This window comes from Pseudochaenichthys georgianus, chromosome 13, assembly GCF_902827115.2.
Source record: "Pseudochaenichthys georgianus chromosome 13, fPseGeo1.2, whole genome shotgun sequence".
NCBI lineage: Eukaryota > Metazoa > Chordata > Actinopteri > Perciformes > Channichthyidae > Pseudochaenichthys > Pseudochaenichthys georgianus.
Genome location: NC_047515.1, coordinates 9219836 through 9243753, shown reverse-complemented (window position 1 = coordinate 9243753; position 23918 = coordinate 9219836). Strand labels below are relative to the sequence as shown.

General features: G+C 39.8%; 1 protein-coding gene across 4 annotated transcripts in view; it reads left to right on the top strand.

The window, feature by feature from the left end:
• Window positions 1-23918, top strand: part of sgsm2 (small G protein signaling modulator 2) — a 94261-nt gene that overhangs the window by 53485 nt on the left and 16858 nt on the right. For 2 of the 4 annotated variants that reach the window (XM_034097878.1, XM_034097881.2), the window contains exons 3-12: window positions 2127-2295; window positions 12740-12907; window positions 15000-15067; window positions 16824-16972; window positions 17071-17205; window positions 19488-19612; window positions 19729-19796; window positions 20362-20525; window positions 21514-21646; window positions 22040-22177. In XM_034097878.1, coding sequence (XP_033953769.1) covers window positions 2127-2295; window positions 12740-12907; window positions 15000-15067; window positions 16824-16972; window positions 17071-17205; window positions 19488-19612; window positions 19729-19796; window positions 20362-20525; window positions 21514-21646; window positions 22040-22177 — 1317 coding nt within the window. The remainder of the gene's footprint in view (window positions 1-2126; window positions 2296-12739; window positions 12908-14999; window positions 15068-16823; window positions 16973-17070; window positions 17206-19487; window positions 19613-19728; window positions 19797-20361; window positions 20526-21513; window positions 21647-22039; window positions 22178-23918) is intronic. The other 2 variants (XM_034097879.1, XM_034097880.1) reach the window with 2 other exon arrangements.

Genomic DNA, 23918 nt, shown 5'->3' with positions numbered 1-23918 from the left:
CTATTACGCTCATAAAGCATGTTTTCCCAGCATCACGGAGAATGATGTTGTTGTCGGTCATTGTATTCCGCTGTATTATCCACTAGATTCAACTCACTGAGGGAAATACGAGCAGAAAAAGCTCAGGGTGCTCAGACGCGCAGCTTTCTCTAGAGTTATTAGTTATTTATATTCTTGTGATACCCATTTGCATGAAACCCATTATTTAAGTTAGTATATTATTTGTAATTATAAAACCGCATTGAACCACATACATATAAATGCGTACGAGGCAGATTCTCTGTTTGTGTTTGTTTGAATAATCGTGCTACATGTTGCTTTTAGAATCAGTCCTAAAAGGCTCATTATGGCTGAACATTAATGCAGCAATTACAGAGAGGGGGGGACGGCTAATGGACTTGGCTTGAAAGAGACTGTTTTCGAGTCAATGCATTTCCCTGGGTGATTATTCTTCTTGCTTCATATGATATATGAACATCAGCAGGTTAATTACCTTAATACTATCCTTTTTCAGTCCCCCAAACAAGCCAGCACTGGTAATGTTTCTGTGCCAATCTGATCATGAAAATATAAATACTTAACACTCTTATAATGAAAAAGAATGAACCTGGTGATTTATGTGTATTTATATTCTATTTTTATATATTTTAATATAAAAATGCTTATTTGTTCCATTGTGGTAATAAAGGGCTGGGCATAATTCTTTTTTTAATCAATATAGGTCTCACAAACAAAACATGTATCGAAATACCAAACAGATCCTGCATTGGAGCATGGCAAAGTGTCTCAGTCTTGTACACTTTGTATATACAGTACAGGATAAAGTTAGTATTTTTTTTCCTTTTCGAAAACATCCTATATCAATGTTTCGCACATTTTGAAAATAATTTATGTTATTCACGTTATACTTTTTAAGGCGGATTTTCTCAAAGAGTTACTTTTCGAATCATGGTCACATTGGCTGTTGCTGCACAGAAATTGCCACCCACCATTTTTCCTCTTTCTGCTGCAGACACCAATTTCCCCACAGAGATCATTAAAGTTTATACTGTCTTATCTTTCCAGTAACGAACGGGCGACACGAGCATCCGCGGAGTAAAAGGGCACGCTCAGGGAGCAGCTGCACACGGATACTGCCTCCAACCCTCTAAATATTTAAAGGCTTGTAGGCGGCCAACAATCGGGCCTCACTCCTGAAAATCACATTTCAGGTGACTGTGTTGCTTCTAATTGAATAAGCTGCCGTCATCGCTCCCCTAGAACAAAAATACAGAGGAAAGTGTTCCCTAATAACATTATCTCCATTCATACTCAACAGGGGATGACATTTTTCCATTTTGGATATTTCACAGGCTTCCATAGGGCCACTGTCTCAGGACAAAAGGTCAACTCGGAAAAAGGTTTTTGAATTAAAAAATTCTGGTTATATTTCAGTCAATCAAGGATCTGGAAACACACCAACTCCCCCTCTGAGGTTCCCAAAGTGGCCCTGCTGTGCTCATTTTCAGGTTCATATCAGTGTTTTGTGTCTCCATGCTTTAATGTTCAAAAAGCTCTTTATTTTTCTCATACTGCCAGTGCTGCAGCACCTCTTTTCACCCTCTGTCTGAAACCAGAGCCCAGTCTGCTCAGCGCTAGCCAATAGAAGCGTGAGTGTTACATAGTAATGTCACTAATCAGTGTTAGTCAAATGAAAAGGCTTTATTGTAAATTCATAGTGGCTTGAATGTAAACCTCTGCTAACAAGCCATGCACATTGCTTGCTAGATCCTGTGGAAATGGAATCAAACAGGATCTATACTTTATATTGCTTTATATAATGCAGTATCACATGACACGCCCATAGACAACCATTACTCAAGAAATTGCCGGATTAGCTCTAGTCATTCATCTGTACAGGAAGTCAGTGCACCCCACCACAGGAAGTGTCCCAGGCTCTAGTGAACAAGATGGGTGAATCTTGTTCTTAAGAATGAATGTGGACCAATACTTTCTATTGTCCTCCATCTTTTGTTTTCGCTAGTAACCTCTCATACCGGCTGAGGCCCCCTTTCTGCTCTCTTTTATCCCGCTTTCCTCTCTTGTTAATATCGTGGCTCCTAAGTCTTCCCATCTTCTCTCTGCAGCTGCCATTGAGGCCTGCCTCGGTCACCTGCTTAAGAGACGGGCGGCTGGATTTCTCCGCAGCGACAAGATCGCCGCCCTCTTCACCAAAGTGGGCAAAATCTATGACACCGCTGGCGAAGTTTGTCGTAAAGTGCAAGAGCAACTCCAACAGCAGTCCGATCTCACCAGGTATGGCACATTTCCCCTCCCCCTTAATTTTACTTTCAGTTGGTGAGCTCTCAGTAAATGCTGTTAAAGTCACAGTTATGTTTGACATTTAAGTTCCGTTCATTGTTTACTGATGATAAGTTTCCCTTCAGGGACCATACCTGACACCACCATCTGAATTTCATTTCTGCAAATTAAATTAATCTGCCTTCTTAATTAGAGGAGAAGACCCTCTTCTCTATTACAAGCTGTACTGTAGCTCTAATTAAGACTTATTATGGAATTAGCATCGGCTACAATCAGTGGTAGAAGAAGTACTCAGATTTTCGATTCGCGAAAAGTAGCAATACTCATTTGCAAAAATACTCTGTTACAAGTAAAAGTCCTGCATTCAGACTTAAGTCTATTTAAGTCTTACTTAAGTTAAAAATATTTGAATCAAAATATACTTCAAGTACTAAAAGTAAAAGCACTTGTGAAGCATAATGTCCCTTTTCCGTATATATATATATATTTTAATTCTGCATTATTTTTATTGATGCAATAATGTGTATCATCTACACCAGGGGTTTTCAAAGTGTGGGAAGGTGAGCCTCCCCTCAGAGAACATAAGAACGGCCGCGCCCCCTTGAACTGGTAACCTTCCACTTACCAAGCCAAGTCCCTATCGACTTCGCCACCACCGCCCCAATTATATGATTCCTTAGTTGTTACTTGTCACCACATTTTTTATACCTGCAGGGGACGCTTTCCATAAAAGGATTGGCAAGATAAAGATGGGTGACTTGGTCCATGTGGCTTTCTGTCGTCCATCTAGGTTTAGAGACATGTATCATGCACTTACACTGACTTGGCACTGAGTAGCAGTGTATGGGATGATGCAATAGGGTCCTATGTAGTGGCTGATGGTGCAACTATGCAAAAAAAAACAATGCATATACAAGAAAACACCTTTTGAATAGCTGTCCACTGTCGTGACCTCTATGCATGAAAGGGAAATAGTAGAGTTAAAAAACCGATATTGGCTTCCAAAAAAGTAACATGGAAATACTCAAGTTAAGAACAAGTACAACAAACTCATACATGAGTACAGTACTTGAGTAAATGTACTTTATTACATTACACCATTCAGTGTCAGAAGCAGTTTTATGCGAGTTGGACACAATAACAGAAACATATTCAATCCAATCATTTCCCCTTGTGATACATCCTAGTGTATCTTTGTGAAAGCTTACATACCTTTTTCACAGCTGACATTTTGATTCCTCCTTGCAGTTAAAGAACATGGGTAATTAATATCCTTAACGAAGGCTCCGCTCATTTCAGTGTCCCTGTAACCCATGCTACTGATGTGGAAAGTGAGTCACCGCGGGGCCTTGGAATCAGGATTAAATTAAATAGAATTGAGTTTATTTGATATGGACGATTCAATTTAACATGGTTCCAATCCCGGGCGTGAAAGTGACGAATTCTGCTCCACAGAGCAACCGTAGTCCCTATCATAAATTACATTCTACAGCACTTTTCACAGTGCTAAGGAAAGACGTCCCCAGTTGGGCTGTAAACATGTGCAGGGTAATCACACACCTAGATGGTATACAGCTATTGTTCATGTCATTAGCAACACCTGTGCTTTCCTGTTAAAGAAATGTGTTCAGTGAGAAACAATATACATAGTGTTGAGTTTTGTGTAGCATTACTGTAAGGCATTTGTAATTCACAAAGGCATCACGCGGTCTTACCTATCAATGATTAATGTGTCTGCGGGGCTGAATCCAAAAAGCTTCCTCTCATTACGCCTCAGAGGGTTTCGTGTCATAATCAGCTGTTCAGCACCAATGAGTAGTTTTCTCTATTTTCTTCAACAGCTGCTTAGTGTAAGAGCCATATAGGCGTATTATTATGTATGTTGGCAAGAGTCTTTGAATTGAGTTAAACAATACAGTTTTCTGTTTTGTGTTGTATGTATCCACGTTTCTGGACCGGCAAAGTGTTATGTTTGATATTGTTAACAACCTAGTTTTATGTCGTAAAGCAGACTCCAGTGAGCCGGTCCAAGAGTTTAAGATGCCGTTATGCCAGTGATATAATTAAAGTCTGCAAGCGTGGAACCAAAACCTTTTTTTTACCGTGCGGGGTAGTGTGATAGTACTTGTGTTTATTTTTACTATATCAAGCTTAGTGTCTTTAAGTCGGTAGTGGACCGCCTTGAAGACACTGGATTTGGAAGCTGTGTTTTACATGAATAAACCCTCAAGACTTACCTGTCACAGGTCTCCATTAAAGGTATTTGAACGCTTCGGAACAAGTCAGAACTCGAATTCCTTAGAAGTGTCCTTAGAAAAATGTACTCTGTAGTTCTGGCGGCCTATGTAATGGGGCTTGTTCCCCATGCGAAGGACACTGGTTTGAAATCCAGTCTGAGACGCTTTGCGTGTAGCGCTTCATCCCATCTCCCCCCCCCCCCCCAATACACTGGTTGCCCAAAAAAAATGCAGTGAAACAAATTAAACATATTTAAAAATAAGATGAGGACATTTCCTGGCATTCGTGGCACAGATTTTTATTTATTTTTTGTAATTCCTGGTTTTGTTTGGACTGACAAGTATTTCATCCATGCATCGATGTAAACATATCCACCTGTTAACCTTCTGTGCTGCTCCTCAACTTTCAAAAATTCCACAGTATCCCAATAATCCCTTCTGTATGGACAGATGCGAAATAATGAGTTTAGATCCCCCAAAAATATATTCATGTTGCTTAGCAGATGAAACCCCCCTAAAACCGGATTTAAAACTTGACACACTGCCTTCAAACTCAAACAAATGTTCTGACCCCCATTTGAATTATTCGTAAACATATATTTATTTAGGCTTTATCAACAGTGTGTATTCCGTATTCCTTGTATACACCATGTCAGTATCTCCATGTTAAAACACACGGATACAGATAAACACAATCTCAGTCAGTTTACTTAAGATGAGCAATCTGTGTTCATACTGTGATAAGCCTGTGTGTGTGTGTGTGTGTGTGTGTGTCTGTCTGTCTGTCTGTCTGTCTGTCTGTCTGTCTGTCTGTCTGTCTGTCTGTCTGTCTGTCTGTCTGTCTGTCTGTCTGTCTGTCTGTCTGTCTGTCTGTCTGTCTGTCTGTCTGTCTGTCTGTCTGTCTGTCTCTCTCTGTCTGTCTGTCTGTCTGTCTGTCTGTCTGTCTGTCTGTCTGTCTGTCTGTCTGTCTGTCTGTCTGTCTGTCTCTCTGTCTGTCTGTCTGTCTGTCTCTCTGTCTGTCTGTGTGTCTGTCTGTCTGTCTGTCTGTCTGTCTGTCTGTCTGTCTGTCTGTCTGTCTCTCTGTCTGTCTGTGTGTCTGTCTCTCTGTCTGTCTGTCTGTCTCTCTGTCTGTCTGTCTGTCTGTCTGTCTGTCTGTCTGCGTGTACTTGCTTGTGTGTTTGCGTATGTATTTGTACTTGCTTGTGTGTTTGCATATGTATTTCTGTGTGTATTTGTGTGCACACAGAGAGTATGACAAACTGCTTTATTATCTGCAGGCACTTAGGTGATAGCTGAGCTGTTTGCAAGCCCATTACTTGTCCATTAGCGTGAGCCACATGGCTACCACATGACTCTTCGGGGCCGCGGAGAGAGGTTTCCAAATGGAGGAGATAAAGCTTTGAGCAACAAGCACACATACACATAAATATACACACAGCACTGATGCCCAAACAATAAAACCCAGACAGGCTTTGCAGCGAGACGTCACTGCAGCATGGCCGCGTCCTATGATGTAAATCAGGAGGTAAAGGTGTTTGGATACGCCGGGCACTCGTCTCTCCGTCTTCATATCAGCCGCCTACTCCCGTTCATCTGTCACATCTCATTGGCCTTTATTTCCCCAGACACACAACATTAAAGCCTATCATTGTGTATGGATCTGGTTTTCACGAGTCCAACCGCTCCGACAGAATGCCTACATGCACACTTTATCACACACACACACACACACACACACACACACACACACACACACACACACACACACACACACACACACACACACACACACACACACACACACACACACACACACACACACACACACACACACACACACACACACACACACACACACACACACCCTGCCCCCTCTCCCTGTCATCCCAGCTCAGGGCACCATCTCTCATTTACTCTGGTAACCATGGTTACACGGTTTGCGCCACTGGCGGTGAAAGAGGCAGAGAGCATGATGGGAAACATCACTTCCTCTCCTTCTCAACCTCACACACTGAGTAAAGAGTAAAACTAGCATTGATCAGCATTCAGTGGCGGACCTGCTGTGGAAACAGTTCTCAAACACATTCAAAGATGGTTGTTTGTATTACAACCGGGGTCTTAATTTCATAGTCTTGGCCATCAATTCTTTGTAATGATGTCAGCCTTGAAGTCATGTCCAACGGGGCCAGACACATGAATGTACAGATGATCAGATGGTTCACCAAAAACGGAAAATTGTAAAAATATCCAAAGTGTTTTTTACATCCGACAAGAATATGAAGGTAGCGTGTCGAACAACCCCACTGCAACAAGCTAATCTGCCAGCAGTTTAACTATCTTAATATTGTAGTTTCTATATTTCACATGTTATAAAAACTGAAATGATACATTTACTGAATGTAGGAGAAATCCTTTTGTGTTTGTAATGCTTAAACGATGAATCTATAAACTAAATTGATTCACAATTGTGTTAATTTTCCACAAAATGTTCAGACATACTAAAATACGAGGCTTTTATGTTTTAATGATGATAATATGTTTTAATGAAATGTTACTTTAAATACATCACCTTATGCTGTTGAGAAGTGGTATGATGTCGTTTTGAAAGAATTGCAAAACGATTATTTGATCCATAAATGAATTTGTGTGAGTATAGGTAGAACTCAGTGATAATTAAACTGTGAAACAGAATTGTAAAAGTATTTTATAATAAAGACTTTCTTTAAGCTGAAGAAGAAGAAATTAGCATTGGCATTCATGCAGGGTCAAATGTGGGAGGGAGGTTTGCTCCCTTCATTCTTCATTTAGTTTGTTGTTCTCATAGCCATTGTGTTTTTTCCCTTCAAATATCAGCAGTGATAACATCTGAATCAAAATGAAGGCCACTGCTTTGACCAAACTTAAAAGTGATGAAAATATGTGTGTAACTGTAGGAGGTTGGTTAACAGTGTTAAGTGTGTTCCCCTGCTGCAGACAGTTCTCATTTATTACAGAAAGCTTGTAGTATGCACGACTCACATTAAAAGTAAGCGTGCAAGGATATCAGAAAGGACCATTCTGATGCTCTCGGCTGTCTACCTAAGTCATGTGACTCCTATCATAAGAGTGTCCTATCAGTAATAAATAGGTACATTGGTTTATGCAATCTGGATCAACTACTTGCTGCTTTGTAGGAATTGCTTTTTGTTTCCAGATCTCTGCAATAACTTTGATAAATGCTTTAACACATTACCTATTTGGTTCAAATCAAACAAACTCAGATCTGTTTGCCTGGCTAGCACAGATTGTTTGGGCTGTTGTGAAGCTGTCAATCAAACCCAGGTGCAGACAAGACAACCAAACCAATTCTTGGACTGATTCAATTGGACCGTGGTATGAACCAACTACAGGTTCTATGAATCAGATTTTAGAATAATTATATAGCTAAACTTTATAAAAATACATCTGCTGATAGTGAAATATGTTCTGGAGGCAATCCACGCTCCAGCAGGTTTTAATAAGATGTATTTGACCTAATCATTGCAACAGGTCAAAGCTTTCGTACCTCCTATAAGTGATGACACACATAGTAGTTATCAGATACAGCTGTCTGCCCACATTGAGGAACATTGAGGAACATTGAGGAACATTGAGGAACATTGAGGAACATTGTATCCAAGCATGCCACAAACTAAGATGTCACTAAATCAAAGACAAACCCTACCTTTACAAATGATGGGATTATTGAGGCGGATCATGACATTTTAATTTATTTTTTAAGCAAATAAGGGGAACAAGCGCACTCACTTAACCCAGCGATGTTCAGGTTTTGGTAGGTTTAAATGTAAGCAATATGTTTGACTCTTCACAAAAACTAATTCAATCACTTTAGATGAAATGTGCCGAGTAGAAAACTGTGTCCCCGCCCCTCTCAAAAACTATGCATCTTCGTTTGTATCGTCTTATACCTTTTACAACCTACACCCATTAGCTCCTATAAACCATACACCTTATTGAAACATCTCCAGTTTTGTTATATCTGACAAAGAACAACATCTTCAATCATGGCTGGTACTTGCTCTCACAAAATGAAAGTGAACAGGTGTATCACATCATGATGCACAGGCACTAATATTCAGATCATGCAAATCCAGAGGCACCATAACTCACCCTGATATATTTATTTTCTCATTCATATTCATTTGTCTCCCCCAAACGCAATCTGGTTTGTAATCATTGTAATTAATTTAGGTAGCTACATGTTGATATTTGTTGACATTTTACATGTTTGTACAGAACAACAGAGTGCAGCAAGGAGGAGGAGGAGAGACAGAGCACTGTAGGAAGGATGTTTCCATAGAGGAGATGAATGCATTCCATCTTCTGTTATTACAAAGAGATTATGCTTAGAGGCAAACATCTTCACAGTTCATGGTGCTAGTTTCTGAATTATGTTTGCTCAATTGTGTAATCTAATATTCACATTTAACTTGAAGCAACATAATTCAATAACCTGTGCGTTGGAAGTCCCAATAAGGCAACGTGGAAGTGGCTTAAAACTGCATTCTTTGGGGGATTGTCTTGAAGTCTATGAGAAAATGTTTCTACTTCTCACTATATTTCTGACCTTAGCAAACATGTTCCTATTGAGTTTATGGTCTAAAGATCTAGTTTGAATTCTCTTCAATACAGCATGATGTTTATTTCTTAGATTTGAGTCAAATTGACGATAAAGCAGGGCATGCTTTAAAGTTTAGGGTTTGGCAACCTTTTGATTGTTCTTCTTTTTGTTAACTTTGTTTTCAATTCATAAAAGTTAACTGTAACATTTTGAAAGTAAGTCCTCTCATGTCACTTCTGCTTCCAAACAAAAACCAAGATGGCGATTGCCAAAACACCAATTTCAAGGCTTCAAAACCATTTTACATAAACTAATGGCTGATGTAGCTCAAAGCTGCCAATACAGAAAAACAAGCAAAGTACATGCCTCTACTTTGACATTTACGATCAGGTTTACTGGTGATGATTGACACTGTGTAGTCTGTAAGTCTGTAATACTTACGTGTTATTAGACTTGAAATATCCTAATTTAATGGCTACAAGCACTGCAATGACAAATAACTATCCACTGAGCTCACCTGAGACGGAGCAGCTAAAAAACAATAAAGTTACATTACACTTTATTTGTATTACACCATATTTTACGAGGGGGATGAGGGTTTATCTGTATATAATTTGATGTATATAATGAGTTGATATTTAATCATGTGATAACTCTTCTGCAATACTTATTAGGTTATGTTTTGATCACTCATTTATGTTATCTTAAGAAATATAATAATGAGTGTTAAAATACATGAAATGGATTATTAATGAAGCTGCTATGAAGAGCATGGCAATGTTATATTGCTCTACGATGTGAGCATTTCAAATCAGTGTAAAATCACTGCAGTGCATATGCAATAAATCAATGCTGAAAAGTGCAGACGAAAAGTAGAGTGGAGATTGTTTTGTCAGCTAAAAGGTTTTTTAGAGGAAAATACATTTGACCATAACAATCAAAGGTGTGCATTCTTATGGGAGCATTGACCTGTTTAATCATAAGGAGAGATTTTGGTTGCACAGTTGACTTTTGACCTGGGACCAGACCACAATTGGACTTAAACTATCATCCTTTGTAGAAGAAAGTATATTGGAATTTAAGGCAGCACAAGTAACAACAAAAACAACTTATACCTTAAAGGTGGGGTAGGTAATTCACTTCAGAAACACTTGTTGTTATATTCCATGGAATGCTCTTAACATCCGGTAGCAATGAATACATGAAATGCTTTGACAATACATACATAAACAATTTTCATCTGTGGAAGCCGTAGTACTGTAAAAAGCACGACCAATCATCTGAGCCGGCCCGGCTAAAATAACTGGATGGCCTACCTGCCTGTCAGCCTTCCATCTGGGCACAAACTTATCTCGTGCCCTCATTGGTCATGTGCGCGTTCATGTGTGTTGGAGGAGGGGCTCTGTGAGGAAGTCTGAAAGAAGGGGCAGATTTTTTTCGGCTGCGTACTTTCAAATTCTAGCGCACTCGAGCTGGTTTCTCCATTCCTACCTACCTACCTTTAAGTTAAAACATATTGAAACTTCCCCTCTATTTATAAATGTTATACATGAAGCATAAAAGAGGAGATGCTTGTGTTTTTCTAAGCAACACACTTCAGGTTTTATTAGAAAAAGGAAGACTCGTCTCTTTTTAAATCTAGCGTAATCCGTGACATCATTCTAATGCTCCCCCGGGTCCCCTGGAGCAATGCCACAGACACTCACTCACGCACACACAAAAACACACACACTCTACTTCAAAATGGTAGGGGAATGCAAAAATCGTGACTGAGCACACACACAAATGCTGGAGGATTGCTAACATCGTGACTGAGGCAGCCGGCTCCCCTCAGCACAGACACACACACACACACACACACACACACACACACACACACACACACACACACACACACACACACACACACACACACACACACACACACACACACACACACACACACACACACACACACACACACACACACACACACACATTCATCTGTCTTCTAGAAGTGTTTGTGTGTGTGTGTGTGTGTGTGTGTGTGTGTGTGTGTGTGTGTGTGTGTGTGTGTGTGTGTGTGTGTGTGTGTGTGTGTGTGTGTGTGTGTGTGTGTGTGTGTGTGTGTGAATGTTTTTGTCTGCTGGCTTTAGAAGTACAACAGATCACACTCCGTCCGGGATGAAAGTGCTCTTCTATTTAGGCGACATCATGCATCTGCTGCCTCCTGTTGGTCCAAAACACCGTTTATTTCAATGTTTTAACCTTCACATTGCTTACTTGTACTTGAACATTGACAATTTGTTTTGCATGGTTTGTTTGCTTGTATATCTATACTACTTACTACTGGCCATTTTCATGAAAAAAATGGTGAGAAAGGACACTTGCTGCCAGGGTTCGAGTTATAATCTGAGCTTTATGGGGGTCTTTAAAACTAACGTGTGTGCACACACACACACACACACACACACACACACACACACACACACACACACACACACACACACACACACACACACACACACACACACACACACACACACACACACACAAACAGCAGCAGCAGCAGCAGCAGCAGCAGCAGCAGCAGCAGCAGCAGCCCTCTACTTGCTACAAACTTAAATATGAAAAGGTTCAACTACGCACACCACATAACACATCATCCCGGTTCGCGCAGCACGCTCACAGGCATAGATTGCGCAATAATTTATTGCGCACCTTGGAGGTGAAGTGCAGGCATATTGTCATTCAAGAGAGAATACGATGCGTAGTTCTTTTGGAAAACATGTTTTTCTTTTAGCCTATTTACCTCGTTAATGTAAATTATACTCATTATTATGTTGATATATTGTGATTTTAAGGGTGTCTATTACCATCTGGCTGGGGACAACAGCTGGAAATTAGCCATGTCGGCTAAAGCTGCTCCATTTACTGTTTTTGTGACAGTTCATCGATGGGGACCTCCCACAGAACTCGAACCCTGCTTGCTGCATTCATGTGGTGTCAGAATTATCGTGAAATTGTTCTCCACTGGTTAATGCCCAGATAGAAACAACAACCTTCTTAAGTCTAGCCAAGTCTCCTCATATTACACGAAAATCACGGTAGAGAGTGAATTTGGGGTTAATGATTCTCAGCAATAAAATATGTTTTGGCATCCATGTTGTTTCCAAGTTTTAAGCTCAAAACAGTCGGAACGGTCGTAAGATCAACTTCCCATATTCTGTAAATGGGACCACCCAAGGAGCCAGTTAACGCACCATTGGCTGCAACAGAGGGTCGTGCTCTCTTAATGTTTGACTTCTTACATTAGACAATACCAGTTCATTAGGTCTTCATTAAGCTAATAAGACACTATATAGACTTTTTGCACTATTTTTTATTTAGTATTTTATTATATATGTTGCATTGTTGGAGGAGCTCAGTTCAGAAGAATTCCATTGCCATTTCTACACTGTAGCTTTGTGCATATGACAATAAAACCTTTGCATCTTTTGAATCTTTGAACTATAAGAATGCATCATCATTGGTTGCATCAAGTCTTATAATCTCTGTTTTCCGAAGTCTTCTCTGTGATTGTGTTTTTTCATATAACTGACCCGTGCTTTGTTCCCTGCAGAAGAACCCAGAGTGTGAGCCATGAGCCTCTGAGGAGACAGGGCTCCTCCACCACCAGCCGCCCCCCGCAGCCCCTCTCCGCCCAGGCCATCAAACACATCTGGGTCCGAACAGCTCTTTTCGAGAAAGTTCTGGACAAGATAGTGCAGTACATTGTGGACAACTCCAGGTGACTTGTTTTATTCTTCGCTTTCAGGCTTTGCACAGCAGTGAATCACAGCAAACCCACTCCAGGCTTTGTTGCAGCTGAATCTATTTAGTGATCCATTTTTATCCTCTGGTTGCTTTGTTCTGTGCTCTGTCTGGCTAACAACCGCTGTGTGATTCAACAAGCTGTCCACATTTGGTGCATCAATGATCAAAGCCTTAAACTTGAAGTGCACTGATGGGACATATGACAATGTTAATCAGCTTTTTAAATGGAGAAAAATCCCACCTGTAACTGGAGTAGTGTTGTTTGATGTTGTAGTTTTGATGTTCCAGACTCACTGGGCAAAAAATGTAATTCATTTATTGAAGCATCCACGGTAAATGTCAAGGTGTGTCTCAGTTCCTCAGAAATAAATCGCAAGTTTTCATCAGCCACGGCGAAGGCAATCTATCAGACATACAGCTACCTCAAAAGACCTGCCTGAACTGTGAAGGAAGTTTAAAGGGGACCTATCATGCAAAATGCACTTTTGTATGTCTTTTTTACATGAATATGTGTCCCTAATGTGTCAGGAAACTCACCAAGTGTCAGAAAACACAACCCTCTCTCTTTTCCTCCATACCCAAATCTCTAAAAACGGGGCTGCAACGGAGCTGATTATTATTTGAATTTTTCTGACGTCAGAAAAGGGGTGCTCCGCCTATATGGGCAACTCTCCACCTATCAGGGGAATGAGAGACCGCTCGAAAGCGCTGGAGACGCTGTAGTACATATGCCAGGCCTGTAAGTGGCGCTGTAGTCTGCCACAAAAGCAGAATCAGCCCCTGCAAAAACAGGGCTGGAAAAGAGCAAATAGCGCGAAATGAGGCATGGCTAAAATGCATGATCTGTTTGGTATTTTGAAAAAAAAACTTCACAGACATGTTTTATATAGGTATGGCCCTACAATATATGTTTCAAATATAGCATGATAGGTCCACTTTAACTAAGTCTGGCTTTACTGAACTTAGCATTAGTAAACATGACGGGCCCTAGTCCCCCACACCAGTTTCATGATAAACCAATCACACTCAAATCAGGAAAGAAGCCTGACACATAGGTTTGGTTGACTGCTCATCTATAGCTATGGGTGCCTGAGCAGTCGGACTGCTTTTCCTCTTTGGGTTGTGTGGCTCGGCTGGTTTCTGGTTTATTTGTCTTAGTTTTTTATACCGATACATGTTCACATACTTCACACATTACTGATTAACTGACTGCACACTTCAATTAAAAAAGAATTACTTTACTTTAGCAACGTGACAATTTGGGGGCTCATCCAGGATTTAAACCTCGGAACTCTAGGGACAAAAGCGAGAGAACTTAAGCTATAAGATGAAGTGTTGATATTGTAACAAGTTATCTAATTTAGTAAACATTCAAAGTAATTTCCAAAACTAACATTAAAGCAAAAAATAGGCTTTTGCAGAGATAAATGTCAACATATTGACAAACATACAAGGGAATTAGGGTCGGTAGGATGTGCAGGTTTGCCTATAAGTTAATGCAACTTGAGAGGCAGGTTTAAGTCGGAGAAGAAAACATTAAATCATGCAGCCCGGAGGGGTTTGTTAGATGTTAAGCTAAAATACATGTGGGATCTTTTCATATACGGTTGTAGGGAAAGCAAATGGATCGTCCATAGATAGATAGATTTATTATCTTATCACATAAGTTAAAAGTAAAATCCAGAGAACAACTACAGATAATGTGTCCAAAAAATTATAATAATACAAAAAACGACTTTCCATTATGCCTTAACAGCTATATAAGACATTGTTCAGGCTGTTAAAAAAGTATCTTCTGTTTTTTTGTTAAATCTCAGTTTTTAGCTTGAGTAGAGCCCTGGTCCATTATTTTCATGGGGATCTACTTGGTTAATTCTTAGCCAGTTTTAATATACTTTTTTAAAAAGTGTTTCAGCATTTAGGGCAGCTCAGGGTTTGGTTCCTTAATGTAGCGCACATCTCTACAGATAACAGATAACAGTACAAATAAACTGGCAGCCACCCTCTGGTTCCTGGGGCAAGTTATTTTCCGTTAATACACTTTATTTCTGTGTTTCTGTCTGCAGTAAATATTATGAGAGGGAGGCTCTGATGCATGACAAAGTCTTCGGGCCCATCCTGGCAGTCCTGCTGGGTGAGTATATCACACTGTGCTTTAACTGCCAACATTACTGAAGGCCTATTACACAAAGTACAAAACCACAGAATCCTGTTTTTATAACAAATCATCTATTAGATAAACAAATAACACTGTCGTTCCGGAAATTGCAATCATTACAATCACCACATAATGATCCTCTGGGCGATTCTTAAGGGCAGATCATTTTGAGCTTTATGTAAACACGCAAAAAGGTCCAAATATGTGAGAATTGAGGGTTTCAGATATTAAAACTAACCTGGAAGAATGAATGGTTTAATCCTATTCAACACATTGGGGTTATGGTTATCACAGATGGGAAAACAGCTATCTTAGAACAAGTATCTTAAAACCTTATTTCTACCTGGTTAAACTTTTTTCCGCCGTCTGTTTCAAAGATCAGACTTGTATCCTGGGAAATCCCTTTCCCTCATGTTATAAACCAGTCATAGAAAAGGGGATATCAATCAATCAATGTTTATTTATATAGCCCAATATCACAAATGTTACATTTGTCTCAGTGGTCTTCACAGTGTGTACAGAATATCAGTATGACAATACGACACCCTCTGTCCTTAGACCCTCACATCGTACAAGGAAAAACCTCCGGAGAAAACCCACAGTTTAAAAGGGAAAAATGGGAGAAACCTCAGGGAGAGCAACAGAGGAAGGATCCCTCTCCCAGGACGGACAGACGTGCAATAGATGCCGTATGTAAATCGAAAAGATAATACATTTACAGCATAGGTAGACCAAATGTTTGGGATAGATCCTTTTAGGTGAGCCTAAGATCATTAATCACCTAATTTGTCTCTCAGGATCTCTGTTTTTTCAGTATTAGTGCACAGTTCATGTTTTACAGTATTAATACTCAGAAGACAAAGAGCTTACCTGACTAAACCAGTTGAGACAACATGAACAGTGACAACATACCTTTAATATCCACATTGAGGGAGATGCAGGTGAGGCAGAGAGCAGCTAATGAGGGGATCAGCAACAGGTGTGCAGAGCAGTGGCACACTGAGGACCCCTGGAGGACAAGTGAGGAACAGCTGGGTGAAAATATGCAATACAAACAGTACAATCTGTACTGTGCACAAATGCGAGTACATTTATCCTGAGAGCCAAATTAGGTAATTAACTATATAATGATGTTAAACATGTAAGAAACGTTTTGCCAGGATAATCTTAAAAACGTTTTTTATTTTTCATCTGAGAAACAGGTGGTACAAAATGTTTAACCAGGTAAAAATAAGGTTTTACCTGGATTATTTGTCCAAGAGGTGAAACTCTGTGAAAACTGTGAAAACTCTGTCACCATATGCCCATGTTGTAAATGTTTAAAGACCAAAACCATACGTTGTTTCTTCCAAGTTAGTTTGAATTGTTCTCACATGTTTGTGCCTTTATTGTATTGAGAGCTTTTCACCTGGTAACACCCTTTTCCCGACCTGGAAAAGAAATACATGAAGGAACTAAGAAAGATTATCCTGGGAACACTATTTAGATCAGACGTAGAAAATGTATCACCAGGATTGTGTTAAAACATGCCTCTCAGGGCTTCCTTTATTAGAACATATGATATACTATATATTTTGGTATTGTTAGTAGTCGGTTACTGGACGTGTGTGTGTGTGTGTGTGTGTGTGTGTGTGTGTGTGTGTGTGTGTGTGTGTGTGTGTGTGTGTGTGTGTGTGTGTGTGTGTGTGTGTGTGTGTGTGTGTGTGTGTGTGTGTGTGTGCTGTGTTCTTAGTGGGGCCCTGTGCTCTGGAGTACACCAAACTGAAGACCTCCGATCACTTCTGGACTGACCCCTCAGCCAACGAGCTAGTTCAGCGCCACCGTATCCACGGGGCCCATCGGGGCCAAGACACCCCTGCTGGCCGCCGGCCCGCTCTGGGGGTGAGTGTGGGGGTGCTCCTCTGTCACAATCAAGAGCTGTTGCTGGAGGGTGTTGTGAAGTTAGATGAGTTGGCTGTTAAAACTCTTCTCTTATTTAGATCCGTAAGAGGCAGTCCAGCGGCAGCATGTCAGAGGACAGGTTTGCTGCATCAGCGCGGGAGTACGTGGAGTCTCTGCACCAAAACTCCAGAACACACCTCCTCTACGGCAAGAACAACGTCCTGGTGCAACCGGTAGGATCTCTGTGACCAGCTTTTATTCACAGTATCACTACTGTCTGACTACTAACTAAACAATGTGCCTAAAGTTGGTTCGACCCTTTAGAACCAGCTCCATACGCAAATACATGGAATGTCTGTTCGTAATCGCACTTTTTTCGTCTCGTTTAAATAATGTGCTTCTTGACAAAGATAATATTTGAGCTGCTAAATAGTTGGCCTTCATGATATCTGTCTCCACTAAGTGACTAATTGAGTAAGTAGAACACATCAGTAATCCATGCATATTTAATGAATCAGATGTGCAGTTAAATATATTTTCTTGTATCTTTTAATTGTTTTCAGTTTTCATTGGAGCTGTTTCCCTAAAAATAAATCAATCGACAGTGTTTTCTTTAAATGATCACTCTCTTGAAATGTTGACATTTAAAATATATGTTTTCAGTGTAGTGAGCACCTAAAGCAGAAGTCCATTCACCTGCCTTGTATTATTAGGATTTAGATATTCAAAAGATATAAAAAGTGTTTTTTAATTATGATTTTTCAAGATCACAAAAAGTGAGTGAATAATTGATTAGTTAAGAAATATATATATCCTCCAGTGAGGTATCCCATTCCATTGTTCTTGGTACAAATAACTCAATTACGATAAACTTGATGATAAGTAAGTGTCAAATCCTAAATAAATACAAATATATCCTAGGTCTCAAGTAGAGAATTGTACAAAGTCATGCACAGGCGCTGAAATAATAACACAATACAAAAATATGAAATACAAGTACAGATACAGATACAGATACATTTACTATAACCTTATATAATCATTTTTAAATCTATGGTTGCTCTGTGGCAGACACCCACCTTAGAAGCCTACGTAAAGTACAGTAAATACCGATCACACAGCACTCTGGTGTACTGATAAATTGCAAATGATGATTATTTGTATTCCTCATTGTGCTGCACACAAACACAGTCTTTAGTGTGTGTGACCTTTGCAATGAAAGCTCTCTTTCTCCTGCTGGCTATGTGCTCTGCCCAGTATCTCCAGCGTGTTTGGCCCTGGTGATGTATAATGAGCACATATTCACCTCCCACAACCCCCTGCCTCAGATAGAGCCACGCATATACAGATGAATCTACGCATGATAAATGATTCTACTCCCTGCTTCAGAAATAATTCCGTTGTTTCTGTATATATTCCACGTTGTAGATTAGAAGTTGGGGGAAAAATAAAGACAAACAACTTCTACTGTGTTGGTGTGAAGGTAAAACATCACGGAAAAGACACAGCAGTTGATTGCTAGTGTTTCACCATCGGCATGTCCTTAGAGTCCGCCACGCAGTGACATATAATACAGTATTTACAGCATCTCAGAACTTATTTCGTTAGAATTTGATAAACTTTCTATTCAATCATTGTAGATCAAAGTAAGAGGCCCTGCAAACCTTTTTTAAATAACATGATCTGAGGGTTATTTTCTAGGAGAAACCATAGTCAGTTAAGATCAAAATCTTGATTAAACAGAGCTTTAGTTAGACTCAAATGTAAACAGAAATGTCAAGCACTGACAGGCACGTAAGAAAAAGAGAAAAATAGTTTGTTAGATTAAATTCGTTTTTTTCTCCTGTGTATGACTTGACTAACTTGTTTTAATACTCATGTTGGCCACACGAGTCTGAAGTGCACCACTACCCCATGTTCGAAATTGGACTTACACCATTTGACTTTTCTTCTTTCACTCTGAACACAAGTTACATGTGTGTTCAGAGTCCATCCGTACATACATGTATGTCAAATGTTTGTCCACCGCTTAAAAGTCAAGTAGCATATCTTATTGTTTTGTATTGTATAGTATTGGGACTTATAGTACATTGTCTTATCTTATTGTATATTTTGTATTGTATGTATTGTTTCATATCGTAGTGTATTGTATCATATTGCATGTTGTATTATATTATTATATTGATGGAATCGTAAATATGTTTGTGTTGTTTATTCAGGCTAAAATATGAAATGATTGAAGTAAATAGTCCAAATGTTGGGAATCCTGCTAATTTGCTTACTTTATAAGAAGATTGAAATCAAAAGTATTGATCTTCTCATAAAAAAGAGAATAAGCATTTTCCCCAAAATGTTAAACTTAGATTAGAGAGCAAGCTTTCAGGTGGTTAAACTGAACATCTCACAGCAGTTGTTTAGATAAAAACAGTTTCATGGATCCCCTCTGGTTCATGCTCCTTATTACTGAAGTCTTATGCTATGTTATCTCTTCTTCCTCTTCCTTCTCCCATGGTAGAAGAAGGACATGGAGGTGTTGCGAGGCTACTTGTCACTCCACCAGGCGGGAGAACACCTCACCCTGAAGTGGACCCCCAACCAGCTCATCAACGGCACGCTGGGAGAGTGTGACCTGGAGAAGAGGTATACAGTATATGATCTAACGCCCCTGATGGGAAAATGTGCACTTAATGAAAGAATAAATTGAATCTGCCTCTGAAGCTTCATGTTGCACCTCTTTCCCCCTCTCTGTCTCTCAGTATCTACTGGGACTACGCACTGACTGTCCCTCTGCGCCAGATAGTGTGTATCCACTGCCACCAGCGCCGTGAGTTTACCTTCCTCCAGAGCATTCAAATTACACTGCATCAACCACATCAGCGTATTTAGCTAGTTTGTAAGTGTTTCTTGAGATGCAGTCATATCAAAATAATATTAAAATGGCTCATTTATAAGTGCATAATAGTCATCAAAACGCCCTGAGAAACAAAGCAAATAAAAAATTGTATCTAGGAAATTATGATTTCATATTTTCAATTTCAACTGTAACCACAAAACAACATAGTGAACACCTATTTTCTTTCCTCAAGGAGATTCTTGTTCTTGTTCTTCTACTTGTTCCTCTTCCTATTATTCTTTGTGTTCTTGTTCTTATTGTTGCTGTTGTGCTTCTTCTTCTTCTTCTTCTTCTTCTTCTTCTTCTTCTTCTTCTTCTTCTTCTTCTTCTTCTTCTTCTTCTTCTTCTTCTTCTTCTTCTTCTTCTTCTCCTTATTTTTTCTCGTTCTTCTTCCTGTTCTTTTTCTTCTCCTTTTTTTCTTGTTCTATAATAGGATATATTTATAAATGCTATTTTTCTCTTTTTCCCTGCCTGATGTACTTTCACCATCTCCCAGCTGATTGTGGTGGTACACTCGTTCTTGTGAGTCAGGATGGAATCCAGCGGCCGCCTCTCCACTTCCCCCCCGGCGGTCACCTGCTGGCCTTCCTCTCCTGTCTGGAAACAGGCCTCTTACCCCGGGGTCAGCTGGAGCCCCCCCTCTGGTCACAGAGAGGCAAGGTGTGTCACTTTTTAACATTTCTATTTGCAACCAAACATAATGTTAGATTGTATTTAAATCCAGGTGCAGGTAAGATGTGCACACATTTAAAATGGGCACTTTCAGCCTCCCTGTCTATGCCACCAGCTGAGAATAATCAGACAGTGTAATGACTGCACTAAACTGTTGACTTAAAATAAATAAGAATAAATTGGGGGCTGTCATTTTGCCTTTAATTTTATTTGGTGTCATTATTTGTGAAACATTGAATAGACAACATTTGTATATAATAAATATGCTAATGTGTATGAAGGTAGTTGACATCTTTTTAGTTTATCCAATAAAAAGTATAGAAGAGAAGGAGCTGGTACAAATGTTTAAGATGTTGGATGGGGCTGTGAAATGCAACATATTACAGTAATGTAATAGGGTTAAAGTTATAAGGCAAACACTTGGAAAAACCCTAACACTGTGGTTGTGACCTGTCAATCACAAGGTAGCCCTGCCCTAAAGCATGCAGGTCTCCCTTGAAAAAGAGATCTATGATCTCAATGGGACCAATCTGGATAAATAAAGGTTTGAAATTAAATGAAATTAATGCACTTCTATATCTTCTATTTGACTCTTAATTAAAAAACATAATCTACTAAATAAATACCATGCTGTCATGAGGAAGACTGTTGTAAAAAAATATTTTTACTGAGCTAATAAATCAAGTGAAAGGAAGGTCATCTTTTCATAGACTTCGATACAATCACACTTATTTGTGTAACCAGAGGAGTCTGGCTATTAGAGAGAATGCCGGTTTAAGTAGTTGTTGCTTTGCTTACAACCGCAACAACAACTTGCCTACCATCATACAAAATAACAATGACGTTCTTTTCCTTTTAATTTCATATACATATATATATATATATATATATATATATTCAGAATGATCTGGCTTATTAGATAGTAAAAGCCTTGTTGCCATTTTGTAAATTCGATACACTTGTTTGTGTTCTGCAGGGTAAAGTGTTCCCTAAACTGAGGAAGAGGAGCAGCGCTGCTAGACTGCTGGACCAGGACGGGAGCGTGGAGGAGGAGACGGCTGCTGACTACGTGTTCCGCATCGTCTACCCTGGATATCGAACCGACGCCAGTAAGACACATTTCACACTGTTATGCACACTAGTTTAGTTTATGCACACGAGGCAGGAGAGGAAAAAACATAATCGTCCCTCTATTGTAAATACACACATTTGAATTTCAAAGATATAAATGTTTTATTCTAATATGCACAAAACTCACGGTGTAATTGTTAGCAATGAAAATCGTAAGTCCCGGGCCCCGATGAAGGAATAAGGAAGTAAAATAATTCAATAAATAATAAGTAAATGCAGGAAAAGTAGGTTTTGTTTATGTAAGATCGAAAGATACTTATTGTTATCTTCCCATGATGGGTGTAGGACGGTGTCTTTCCCACAATGCTCTTCCTGAGGTCTGCAGGTTGGCTCTTTTCTAACTGTGTTCTCTGTTGTCCCACTGGTGCAAGCAGTCACTATAAACTACCACCACACCACGGGCAGCCGCGCTCCGTCGTTGGACGATGACGAGGAAGAGGAAGATAGGCTCCATGCTATGATCTCAATGATCTGCTCGCGGAACCTCACAGACCCTAATGTCATGAAAGGTTTTTATCACCTTAACACTCCCACCAAACCCACCCCCCAACCACTCCTGAGACCTCAACCTCCCTGGCTTCAGACGTCCCCCCCTGCATCCTACCCATCATGCCCCCTCAGGTCCTCCCCTCCCGCCCGACCCCTCCTCCCCCAGCTTCGTCTGCCTGTGTGTGTGCTTCCCGCGGCTGAGCCCAACAGTGTGGAGTAGGCGGGGGTTACCTCTGTTCACAAGGATTTTCAGGTTGAGCAACACAAAATTGTTGCTAGGGTTTTTTTGTGACAATAACGCACTTTATACATTTGAAACATTGAGAAATTAATAATAATAAAAAGAGACGGGTGTCAGCCCGAATGGTTTATTTAAGTTAAAAAAATATTTTTCCAAATGTAAAAAGACATATTTTGGTAAACAGAATACAAAATAGGCAGCAGAAGTTACCTTGCGTTTGTTAGGAACCTTACAGACACTTGGACTCAAACGCACGACTCAAAAGAAAGTTTGTTCAAAATAGTCTTTACTTTGAAAAAGTATAAAGTTCAAACAAAAAATCACTCCTAAGAGGCAAAACGTAGCAAAGCAAATTACAAACTAAATAAACTTGACTATGGTCACAAAATACAATAATCTCTTGGCGAGACAAGCTGGCTCTCTAAATGGCACAAGGCACAAGACGAACTGGCACAGGACAAAGGGAGACAGGACTATTTATACATGAGGTAAGGGGGAACAGGTGGAAACAATCAGGGGCGGGGCAGACACTGACGATGGCGGGAAAACACACAAAGGGAGAAAGTAAGGGGACCTGAAATGAGAGGTAAGTACAAAATAAAACAGGAAGTGCAATGACAGGACTAGACAGGTGAACAAAAAGACTTGACTAAACATAAATCTAACCTGGGCTATAAACTAAACGTGAAACAATAACATGAACCTGATTAACATGACATGAACAATTTAGCAGACATGACGGGATGTTACAGCGTTGGCCTGCCATAATGAATTGTGTAGAACAGGAAGTAATCGGGTTGGAAATGTGGTCTTAATTATTGCAGTGAAAGTTAAATATCAGAGAAATAAATATAAATATTATATATTGTCTCCATCATAGACTCAACAATGTCTCCTCCGATCAATTTGAATGGTTCAAAGACCTTTGTGGGATGAAAGCAGCCACTGTAAGGGGATCCTTTTATTAGCAGCAAAACTTTTTAAACTCTTTAAGTTTTTTTTAAAAGGCAAACTTTATTTTTCTCTCATCAACTCTTCCAGCCACAGTTAAACCCACTGTATGCACAGTGCGCTGCATTCACATGATACACAATTTGCTCTTTGCTTACAGCCAGGTTGGGTGCAGACACTTGCAGTAAAAACAGCTAGTTATGTTGCGTTTCAATGGTTAAATCTCCTGCTAGCTTGCGTTGGTACATACAGTGGTGTTCTGATTGATGCACGTTGAAAGATCAGTGCTAATTAGCTGCGCGACACCGAGGGTAGCGCATCCAGCTAGTCGAGCGGCACCAGGGGCGATTGCAGCGTTTGTTGCTAACCATCATTGAATTAGAACATTTGCATTTTTTCGTTTGTTTTTTTTCAAATGCGAACTTTATTCTGCTCTCATCAACTCCTCCAGCCACAGCACTCTTTAAATAATTTAAACTTTGAAGAACCTTATTAGTAGAGAATACCGAGTAATGAATATACTTTATAGAGATCTGCAGATACATGTTTAGTCTTCTCACGCACCAACT